Raw genomic sequence first — 12,340 nt, forward strand, 5'->3', positions numbered from 1 at the left:
CTACACAACTATTTCATCTTTATTCATGACCTTAAATAGCTTTTTTTATTATCCTTTAGTTTATCATATATACTATGATTAAAAGAAATTGTCAGTCCACTGTATGGTTTTCATTTTAAGTGCTGTTCAGCAGTAAAACAACCAAGTGGTGCTTTTTGTTTACTTATTTAATTGAAAGACACTTAATTACAGCAGTATTTGAAAACATTTAAATTACTGCCATGAGATCAAATCTCAGCAGCAAAACATCATCATAATAGTGGCTCATCTAAAAATTTTCTGCCACCTATTTAAATATTTTCTGGTGTTTGAATCATGATAGAGGTATCTTACCACATATACCACATCGTGTTGAGGTGACAAAGCAGCATTTGTAGCTTATATGACACTGAGGCTATCTTCTGTAGCCTGCAGGGAAAAGAATTGTGGTGAAACTTTTTATTCCAGACTAAACAGGCTCCATGAGGCTTGTTTTACTGAAAGGGGAACAATTTGCCCCTTTAGATTTCATGGGCAATAAAAAAAATAGTCAGTTGAGGCTCATAACACTGCTGAACAATATACTACTTTTATAATTTGAGGGTCTACCTGCAAAAGTTTAGTTCAGTTTAGTAGAGCTCCGATAAAACATGCATTAATGGGAAAGAAGAGGTGAAACTGGTTCTAAATTATAAAAGTGCAAACCAGTCATAAAAGTAGGGCAGTGATATGTAATAGAATATATCTGTCTGCTAATCTGGACAGGCAGAGGTAAACAGTGACACTGCTGACACAGCTCAGCTTTATAACCACCTACAGCACTGACCGCCTTCCAATTACTGGACTGAAGATAACTTGCAAAGACAGCAACTTTCTGTTATCATCGTTTCTGTGAGGAAAGCAGACTAGAAAGTATTGCACTTCATTATCCAGACGTGGCATCAATGAGAGGCACATCAGGGGGGTGTTTCAGCCACAATTAGTGAAATATTCTCATTGTGTAAGTGTTTGCTGGTTGGCTGACTGAATTGCTTTTCAGATTGAGGTCTGGAGAACAGTGGGATGGTGGGTGGGCTGTTTACACACATTGATGCGTGGTGACAACTTGATGTTTCATTCCTGATTATTTTGGAAATTGCAGTTTGAGATCAGGAAAATGACATTGTTACAGACCTAATTGAAAAAAAATGTTGCTGCGTGAAATTTAAATGAAAACACAATACAATGACTGGAAAAAATAGAAATAAATACATTCTAATTTTGAAACTGATGCAAAATATTCCAAACTGTTGCATCACCTTTTCTTTAACTACGCTCAGTAAGAAGACAAGTGTTGAAAAGTACGTATTTCCTCATTTTTGTCTGAGTACTCAACAGTTCAGGGCCTATGTTTCTTGTCATAATCACAAATATGTGAGTCATTCATGCTACGTGATGCACTTATACTCTCCCAAAAGCTATCACACATGTTTGCTTATGAAATGATAATAAGTCACTTGGTCCTTCTGGGAGCAATGGTGGAGAAGGAGCCATATTAAAAATATTCATTCTTACATTTGTCTTAACAGGAAAGTTTTACACTTTTCATCTTTCCGTCTTGAAGTGCCTAAATGGTACAATGTTTGTCTTACTAGAAAATGCATAATAAGAATAATTCTTCCACATTTTCAGAATGTAGTTGTGTCAACAATTGATTGCCAGAAATCGTCAGATGGTAGAGAAGTCGACTGTTTGTGTTCAAAACTAACTGAGCAGGTTTCTGACAATATGTGAAATATTTGATGAGTTTGGACTGAGCACAGGTTGCTTGGGCAGATGGAAAAACACTCCAAAACACTCCAATAAACCCTGGACTTCTTACAAGCTGTATATTCTTAGCTACTTAGATTCCCAATCAGATCTATAAGCTTTAATTTAAAACACAATGTTTGCTTGTTGTGTTATTGCTGTGTAAATCACTTCTGTACACACATTCTCTGGTAAGCTTAGTGCTCAGTGAGCATGTTGAAACCGCTCGTGCGTTGCATCCCGTTAATGGTAGCACGCTTTGCTTGTGAACTCAAATCATTAAAATATTGAAGGAGTTCGATAATATTTGCCAAGCTACACATACACTATAACAGTCCCATTTTGCTGATGGACCAGAACACGTTTCTTATTCTTTCATTTCATTGACTTTTCCTTAATTCAACCAGGAAAGGTCCCAGGTTACATGATGGTGTGACAGAAAACAGATGCAGGATGAAACATCAAGTGTAAAAGAACATTCTTTGTGGTCAAATTTAGCCAAATGCAACAACGTGGATTGGGAAGTAGCTTCACAATAGAGATGAACAACAACCCTGCAAAAGCCACCCAAGACTTCATTTATTTATTTATTTATTTATTTCCAAGGTGAAAAGGAAGACCTTTCTGTCTTGGTCAAGTCAGTCCCCTGATCTCAACGTCAATTTTACTTACTGAAAACAAAACTAAAGACAGCCAGACCCACAAACATCTGAAGACAGCAGCAGTAAAGACCCGGTAAAGTATCACACAGGAAATGCATTCTTTGGTGATAAACGAGGGTTCCAGACATCAGGATGTCACTGCATGCAAGGATATAAAAAAGCCCCATGGATTGACATTAAGCTGCATTTATGGTTTTATTAGTGTTTATTTATATTGCAGCATTAGAAAACGGAACTTTAAACTTAACTCAGTGTTCTTTCTCAGTCTCATTTATATAGATATTTTAAGCTAAAAACAATCCAAAGTGCTGTACAAAACAGATACAAATCTTTAAAAACAGTAAAATAAAAAAGAACATAATATAATAAAGACCATATTTCATGAGTATATTCTAGACTGTGTAAATGTGGAAGTATTATGAGACCTAATTATACATAATCATTAAGGAAGATTGACTTTGATGACTTTTGATAGAATAATATTCAGGTTTTTGAAGAAGAAACGAAAGAGATCAAAATTTGTTAAGCAAGTTAGGAGCAAAGACAAATACATGACTACAATATGTAAGAAACTAAACATCATATCAGACAACATATTACCAAGATACTGACTTGCATTAAAAAAATCTTGTGTGTATATTTGTAATTTTTTAATCTAAAAGTGTTAAAATAGTAAGTTATCTATCACTGAGGGGAAAAAACCTGGTAAATCATAATTTTGAGACAGTTTCTCATAATTATGAATTGCTTAGTCAAATTTATGAGATATTATCTCACAATTAGGAGATGTTAAGTCACAATCTTGATATGTTAAATCATGATTGACCTCCACCATGGAGGTATAGCGCTTCTTTGTCTGTCCACAAGATTACTCAAAAGGTAACAAACAGATTTTGATGAAATTTTCAGGAAAGGCTGAGGTTATTTTGGGATAGAAATATCATAATAAATCATAAGATTTACAGTTTTTTTATCTAAGTGGCAGAAATGGGCTTCCATATTTATTAGACGCTCACTGACATAAACATAAACATTTGGTTTCTAAATGAGCTCATAAAATAAAGATGATAATCAAAAATGCCAGGGCTTTTTTAGGCTACACGTGTCAATCATGTAAATGATAATAAAACTCCGTGTTGAAAGCAGTATGTTCTTTGCCCTGAAGCATCCCACTTATGGATTTTTCTCTCTTGCTCTTCATGTTAGTGTAATGTTTTGCAGCGGAGGCGACAGAGAGCTTCAGGAGGGAGATCAGTCTTCTCCTTCACAGCTCCATCCCTTCATTCTGGGCGGAGAGAGACAGAGACCGGAGCTCCACACTGCTTCCCTGTTCTCTGCCCCTGGAGCCGGTCTGTGGCTGCGATTCATGCAAAGAAACCCCGGAGAGAGCGGAAAACCCGGGGTGTTATTTCACATCCAGGATTGTATTTTGCATTCTTACAGGTTTTGGGACTCTGCCTCCCCCCGATTCTCCCTGTTGCACTGCGAGCTCTCACTGAGGAGTGATCTCCTTTTGTGTTGCTCTGCAGCTTTTTTTTTTTATTATTCACAACAACTTCTGCCTCCTGTTTCGGCAGAGGGGGGGGCTCATTTCTGTTTTCGAGTGTCGTCCTAAACGGAATGAATGACAAAAACAAAGGAGGTTGATGTCCATAACTCTCCGACTCACTTCTTCGCCTCGTCCAAAGAACGGAGACTCCATCTCCGACAGAAGATGGAAAGCGGAGGCGGGACGGAGAGCTCGGACAGCGGCCAGGCGCAGCACGCGGTGCCCGGCCAGCCACCGCCGACAGCCCGGTCTGAAGCTGCCGAGCCCCCGGCGGGGCTTCGAGCTCAGCCCACGGCCGAGAAGAAGAAGATCAACCGGGCACCGTCCCCGGCCAGACCGAAGGATGTGCCCGGGTGGTCGCTTACAAAGATCCGAGGAGGGATCGGGACCCCGACGCTGAGCGTCAAGCCCGGAGCCATCCATCTGGGGAGCCGCATTTCCAGGCGCAGCCCCGTGGGAAGCCTGGCAGGGAAGGACAGCAAGGCGGAGAGAGGCGGCGGTAAGACGGCGGGCAAGTCCTCCCTCTCCGGCGGCTCGCTGTCCAAGTCCTCCAAGGCGGCGAAAAGCGCCAGCGGGCGGAGGAAGGTGTCGGACGCCGGCAGCGTAGGGTCCGATGATCTATCCAAGGACTCCGGCTGCGCCGCCGGGAAGCTCTCCCCGACCGACAGCAGCTCCGAGCTGTCGGACTGCGCCTCCGAGGAAAACAAACTCTCGGCGGATGCTGCGAGCAGCGACGCCGAGTCGAGGAGCAGCCGGGGTCCGGACGGAGAGAAGCCGCTCAGGGAGGGCTTTCAACAAGCTGCCAGGACCACCTGCTCCTCCGCCGAGAGGACCGACAAGGATAGACTCTCTCTGAGCATAGAGGCCGGGGAGGGGAGCACTTCCCCCGGCGAGGAGCGCTCGGCCACCTCGTTTGACAGCAGGGTTCCTGCCAGCACCTCCCTGGCCTTCTCAGACCTCACAGAGGAGTTCACGGACGGCATGTATGAGGAGTACCTCAGGGAAATAGAAGAGCTCAGATCTGAGAATGATTACCTCAAAGTAAGTATACTTTTTAGTGCCTCTATTAAATCTGTTATTCCCCAGGGGTTCTCTAGCTGAAATAAAACCAGAAATCCTTAAGTAAGAGTCTTACTGTCAGTTTCCAAGGATTTCATTGTCTCCATGTGCTTTTGCCAAGATATCACTGTGATACTGAAACTTTGATACACACTAGACTTTGTCTTTGCTTCCTCTGGCTATTTCCCCATGGTTTTTTTTCTCTTTTGGATGCCTTCCAAAGCTCCTCACTACAAGACTGATGATGTTATGAAGAGTGCAACCTTTGTGCTACAACACAAATACATGCTGCCTGGTAGCCACCAAATGGCACATTCAAGATGGAAACTGTAAAAAGATTGTGCCTCTTTCTGGTATTTTACCAGTGATTAGTTGTGTTTCACTTCCTCACATGACTAGAAGTGGGTGATGCGACTGTCTTTTTATAGAGTATGTTTGCAAGTTAAATGTAGATTCCTTCATCACACTTCAGCTCCATAAAACCTTAGCTTCATTGTTGCATCATTCTTGTGTGTTTTCCCTATTTATTTTTTTTATGGTTGCTTTAATGGTTAGTGTTAAACAACAGCAAACAGGAATTTCCAAAATAACAAAAGACAACCAGTCTTTTTTTTGTTTTACATTGGGATGCAAATACTATGGACAATGCTGATAAAGTATTTCTGATGTTAAATGAACTATAGAACCTCTGATGGCTTGCAATCAAAATAAAAGCAAACAAAAAAAAAATAACTTGAACCTTCCTTTTCTAAAGTAGAGTGAATGCAGCACAGCTGGAAGGTGAAGTTAGGATGAAATAAAGAATAGGAGACTGATTTTTGTCTCTGAACAGAGAAGTCTTTTCCTTCCATTCTGTACTTATGCACTATTTGCTTTATGAAATGTTTTCAAAACTACAGGGGGGCAAAACGGCTTTTTCAATGGCTTTGAGTTGGTACTTCAGACACCTAAATATATGTTCTCAGGCAGGGAACATTTAAAACCTTTTATTGGACTCTTTTAAAACCAACCAAAAGCCGATCATTGCATTACATTGTCTCTCTTCAGCTCATGGAGAACAGCCTACATTTCATCACTTTTTGATGAAAAAAGACTCTCAGGTCTTGCAGTTTGCCTGCAGGCATTACTGTAAGCAAATCCTTTGGTCAAACCCACTGGTCAGGCCTAACTTGAGATTTATTGATGAGGAGAATGATCAATTAGAGAGCATGTCCTGAAGCACTCATTGTCACTGACCAGACAAGCCAGTAATTGTCAGAGATTGATTGGGAACAGTGACTGATCAGCAGCACATGCCTGCGGGCCACCTTGTTTTTTTTACATGGGGAGTATGTTTTTTAGCATCACTTTGTTTTTATAGCTGTGTTTTCTCTGCCATTATATTTATAGACATGTTTACATGTAGGGATTAAATCAAAAAACATGCACAGTGGTAAATTTTAAGAAATAAATATGCATTCTCATTATGTTTATGACAGCACTATCTGAACTGTGCTTTTTAGCAAAACATTTTTGTTTCAATTTGTGTGTATTGGAGAAAGTATATTTAACTTTGGTATGTCTTTACTGTCGTTGCTTTGTAAAAATTGTAAGTATATTTGGAAAGATGGGAAGTTGTGCACTGAATTTCTGATTTAAATTACTAAGGATTTTACTTTCTAGTTGAAACGACGCTGTATAAAAACCTTTGTTTGCATACTCACTCAGTGTTACTTCTTACCGTGCTTGCTGTTTGTTACTGTGTGTGGGTGCAGACTGAATATAGGACGTTGATTCTGCTTCTTTGGACCACAGCAAAGCCTCCTGGGAGGCCTTGCAGTGTAGTAACTGTTGGTGCAGCTGTGAGGAACACCTGGTCAGTTTTCAGAGGACCAAAACAACATATTGATGAGGTGTCAGACTCCAAGACCCAGTTTAAGTCCTTGTTCCAAGTCTTATCCTTTAGTTCCTTTTTTATTTAACACCCTTTATCCACCCATCTTCATTGGTTGTTTCATTCTTTAAACTTCTTGTTTGCCTGTCTTGTATTTTCTGTTAATTATTAACAACACGTCCAGGTGCAGCTTCTGTTTCACACTCAGTTGGTGATTCTTCTACAAGTGCAAGACAGCTATCAACCTATTAAATGTCACCACTTCTGAGCTTCATCTTCAGTGTGGTCAAAAATACAATTTGCTTTACATGAAGTTGAACTTCCTGCTTTCCCACAGCAAAAACATGCAAATGACTGCGGGACATGTAAAAACAGTTTGACTCATTATATTCCACACAGATTCTTTGGTACTGTTTTTCACTAAGCATAAAGTGAAAGAAAATAATTATAACCAACCTAACCCATTATAAACCTAAAAGGGGGCATTTACTGCTTGTTCTCAAGTTACAGCCTAACCAGATGGCTTAGGAATGTCTGTCCTGTGACAATTTCACATATCCGATAAGATTAAAGTTTTAGTCTACTCAACTCTACATACATCATCATTTACAGTCTTTACATTTCCAAGAATTGGAGAAAGAATTTTATGAATATATTTCGTCTGTGTGCAGCAGAGCTGCCTCAGTAGGACGACTGAGTGTCACCTTCCCCTTTTAAAACTTATGAACTGCTTATGGAAAATACTAGTATTATATTAAACTACTGTTATGCACAAATATTAGAAAGAAAGCATAATTTTGGACCCCAAATCTTGCAAGTTACTATTCTGTTACTGGAAGCATGAAATGCAAATAATAACTATACCAAAATATTTGTTCCTTAAAGATTTTGGTTTCTTAATATTTTTGCATTCAGTGCTCTTGAAAGCTGCAGTAAACATGTCGTACAGAGGAGCATTTGAAGAGGACAGCTGATTGGTTGATTTCTTCTCCTGACTGGCTGGTTGCTCACATGACAGAGACAATCTTCCCTTTTCTTTCTTATTTAGTTGTGAAAAGCAGGTCAGTGGAACAAACTGTGCCTCTGTCAGCCTCCCGCCACATTATCTTGTGATTCCCTGGTTTCATGTCCTGACTTTTTCACTCCTCGCTGTCATGTTTGATCATTCTCATGTACATTAAGTCAAAATTTTATGAGTGGAATTTTTCCCAATCCATGCTTTGCCTTTTTATTTCCTTGAGTTCCCTTTGGTTTTGTCCTTTTGTGCATTTTCCATCATCTTTTGGCTCCAACTTCCTTTATTCCCTTTCCTTTTCCCTCTTTAATACAGATGTGTAATGGGGGGTCAGTGAAGAGCTGAATGCTTCCTGGTGAAGTCTTTCTTAGTTCCATCAATGCATCTTGTACACAAAATTGCTTGCAGGCACACTGAGGCACAATAATCCCAGACAAATAACTTGAATTGGAACATTTATTTTGTTTGCTTGTGGCAGGGCCACATACAGACCATTCCTCCTGTTGTGCTTTGACTCACTTTCATGCTCCACACACACACATCCCCAGAGCTCGTTGAAGCTGACCCACATTATCCACTGTAGTGAATTACGGAAGCACTACTACTACAACACGCCCTCTTTTCCCTGTTTCTTGATACTCTCCCACACGCTTGTATTCAGCAGTCTTTTTGACCTGGAATCCGATCATGATGTTACACCCTTCCGGCTGTCCTGTGAAGACAAGTGAGCCTGTCCCCTTCCTGTGGTTGCTGATTTTATTGGAGACACCCACCGTGCTACATGAACTGCACCTTAAATTAGATTCAGAGGGATGATGCAATTCATGTTCTGAGGCTGAAATGAATAATTGATCTCTGTTTGTCTAAAATAGAACTGAATAGCAACATTACTATAAGACATTTGTAGTAGACTTTCTTCTAGTTATATTTGCACAAATTGCTAAAATGGCCTTATATTTATTTACTTTATATTTCTTTAGAGTTTTACAGTAAATCAATGCTCATTTCTATCCCCTAAATGAACTGAACTGTGAGATCTAAACCTTTGATTTGTCCTGTTACTTGCTGATTTCTAGTTGCTGAGAGAGAAAACCTGATAATAAAATATCAAAATACTATATTATATTATATTTTGATGGGTTTTTTGAACTGATGTGGCAGATTATCACACAGCAGTCAATTTGAAGAAGACTGTAATTGCTGTGTAGTTAATAGAATGATGTAAAAGAAGATGAGGTGAGCAGTGATTGATGAAACAAATTATGGTCAAAGCAAGGTTAATGGAACAATACCTTGCACCTACAGTATGAGAACAAGTTTTAATAGCTTTCTGTAAATGTAGAATGTGAATATAATGTGGTCACCTCTTTACCGCTGTCATGTCTTTACAGTCATTTACAGCTAAATGTTCACTTCCAGGTGTCTGCAGCACATGGTATTTTTTTTTCGGAGCAGTTGAACATTAGAGTACCTGTCTCGTAATATGCTGTAACAAAACCATCTTTGCACTTTTAAACTCTTGTTTTCGTCACTGTTTCCAGGATGAGATGGAGGAGTTGAGGTCTGAGATGCTGGAGATGAGGGACATGTACTTGGAGGAAGATGTTTACCAGCTGCAGGAACTGCGACAACAGCTGGAACAGGTACTTTTGAGGGCAGACAAGCAGGCTAACTGTGATTTAATCAGTTAATTTGTATTTTCTATTATCTATTGGTTGTATATATAAATATATATATATATCAGTGTAAAACAGACAGAGGCTGTGAAATGTTATAAAACAGATAAGTAAGACAAAGGATTATTAGTCATGTGATTATCATGTTATCATGTTATTACTTGTATATTTTAGCACTGCAAATTGAATGAAGGTAAGACTTAGTCAGATGACACATCGCATCACCTACTGTTATTCTTTTAGGCAAACAAGACCTGCCGGATCCTGCAGTACCGGCTAAGGAAAGCAGAGCGGCGCTCTCTCCGAGTGGCCCAAACGGGTCAGGTGGATGGAGAACTGATAAGGACGCTGGAGCAAGATGGAAAAGTAGGTGTTTAAGCAGGATTGTAGCATATTTACTAAGATATGTGGGATGGGATTTTGTTTGTCAGTTTATTGACCATGAAGAACAGCCAGAATAGTAAAAGTAGCAAAGAAAACTAACTTTTGTTGGTTAGGTTGTACTTTAAATGTAGCCAAAGAAGCTTAGCTGTATAAACTGTACTGTATTTGGTCTTATTTATGCATTTAGAGACAGTTTTTGTGACCAATTAGCTTCACACTGTCATGTGTCTGTGTTATATGTGGCATGGTCAGATTTTCTCTCTACTTTTCTCTACAACCATGAAAGACAGGTGATCCTATAATCTCAGAAAGTAATTATTTGATGTACAGCTACAACTGAATAGCTTTTGGAGTCAACCCCATTTAGGGTGGCTGCCACAGCTAATTGACTGTAACCATCACAAAAGTAGCTATAACTTAACCAAATTTAAAGAAACTGCACAAAAATTTGATGTGGTGGAAGCTAAGAGTCATCTCCAACACATACTCTGGGTGCTAACAGATAGCATGAGATCTTTGTTTAAAACTTTGGCATGCAAGGCGGTGAGTGATATGCGTTACTTTAAGGAATGCGAGGTCTTTAATTTGATTGATGGAGCCATTAAAACATCAAGGAAGTTAAATTTACTTAAAAAATGTAAGACCTCACTAGGATTGCTAACTGACCTCATATTTTCACCCACACACTGATCAGTTGCTAAAAAAAAAACCTTCACATGAACTTGATTTCACACAGATGAAGTTGATGCAAGCGTCCTTCAGAGCAGTGTCCCAAACACTTCAGGAATCCGTGATAAAGAACTCCTGTACATAAACACCCAATGAGCACAGGAGTCTGAATGTGTTCTTGTCACGCTGACCCTGGACTGTGCTCACTCATTGTCGAGTTTGCAGTATTCCCCCTCTATTTTCCACGTCGAGGAGGACACAATGAGGCCTTTATAAACTCCAAGGGCAAGAGAGTGTGAGGCTGTTGTATCGCTCCGAGGGCTTCCCGCCTGCTGCCGCTGTCTGTCTCTCAGCTGCTGTCTCACCATCTGGTTGTTTTTGGACGAAGGAAGGAGGGAAGTAAGGATGAAAAGGGGGAGAGGAAAAAGATGAGTGTACATCCTGTGTGTCACAGGGTTCAAATGCGCTGAGACTGAAAGAGGGAGGAAAAAAAGAAGGACGGGTCATGGTTTGAAAATTCAAACCAGCCAATCAGAGAAGGAGGATGGAGCAAAGGGAGGGGAGGAAGAAACAGAGCTGTAACAGAAAAATAAAACAGAAAAACAGAGGTTATAACTAGATATTTATTGCCTGCCGCTGAAGGTGAAAGACAGTAATGTCTTTGCTCATAAAGTGGGTTTTTGTTTATAGTATTAGCAAAATATCTCACCAACCAGAGGATGGATTTTAATGAAACTCTCAGGAAGTAATCACAGGACGTGCATCTACGACTGGCTAACTTTTGAAGTCAACCACATTTAAAATGGCTGCCACATCAAAGCAACTTTAACAAACACAACAATGGTTAAAACTCAACCTTTTAATTAGTTCAGGTATTTGAACTGAGAACTATGAAAGAACTATTAAATTTAGTTACTCGTTGTTGTGTTTGTATAACGACAGAAAGTGTGATGTTGTGGAAGGTGGAGAAAACTAAAAGCAGGGATAAATAATAAGTTATCATCTGTTAGTTTTCATTAGGAAACAAAACACAGGAAACTAGAAAACTCTCAGCTGGGAGACGAGTCTGACCTCTCTGTGTCTTTCTCACAACACACGCCTGATTATGTCTTCTGCCTGCAGAGCCATGGCCTCAAACAGCAGGTCAAGTTACACCATGCTGTTCAATGTGTGTGTGTGTGTGTGTGTGTGTGTGTGTGTGTGTGTGTGCGCGTGTGTGTGTGAGTGTGTCAGTGCATTAAGCTCCTACTTAGCTTCTCTTTTGTATCTGTCTTATAGTCAGTTCTCTGTTTATTTTAGATGCTTCATCATTAGCCTACATTATTGCAAAAACACAGAAGATGTTAAAAAGAATCAGGCCATTTTTTAATATTTTGAACATTGTGCACACAAATAATAATAATATAAGTAAGCAGCTGGGGTTTTTTTTCACAATCATCTGAGTTCTGCAAAATGTCTGGCGATTGATGGATAAGTAAATATTCAAAATTAGATTCAGTGAAAACTGTAAACATGCTGGGAGAAACATGAAAGAAGGCTCTTTTGTGATATTTAGAACATATTTACTGCTTGTTTTTCCATCTTTCACTCTTTTTTTTATAAATGTAGATGTGTTTAAAGAAAAAGCCAGCAGCAAATATATTTGAACAGATTTTGGAAGGAAAAAAGCTACAATAAACAACATTG

General features: G+C 39.6%; 1 protein-coding gene across 2 annotated transcripts in view; it reads left to right on the forward strand.

The window, feature by feature from the left end:
• Window positions 1-3,729: 3,729 nt before the first annotated feature.
• soga1 (suppressor of glucose, autophagy associated 1) overlaps window positions 3,730-12,340 on the forward strand; it is a 76,426-nt gene continuing 67,815 nt past the window's right edge. For both annotated transcript variants that reach the window (XM_017411321.3, XM_017411323.3), the window contains exons 1-3: window positions 3,730-5,019; window positions 9,467-9,568; window positions 9,845-9,967. In XM_017411321.3, the coding sequence (XP_017266810.1) occupies window positions 4,054-5,019; window positions 9,467-9,568; window positions 9,845-9,967 (1,191 nt within the window). In that variant the 5' untranslated portion in view covers window positions 3,730-4,053. The remainder of the gene's footprint in view (window positions 5,020-9,466; window positions 9,569-9,844; window positions 9,968-12,340) is intronic.

The sequence above is a fragment of the Kryptolebias marmoratus genome, linkage group LG8, assembly GCF_001649575.2.
Source record: "Kryptolebias marmoratus isolate JLee-2015 linkage group LG8, ASM164957v2, whole genome shotgun sequence".
NCBI lineage: Eukaryota > Metazoa > Chordata > Actinopteri > Cyprinodontiformes > Rivulidae > Kryptolebias > Kryptolebias marmoratus.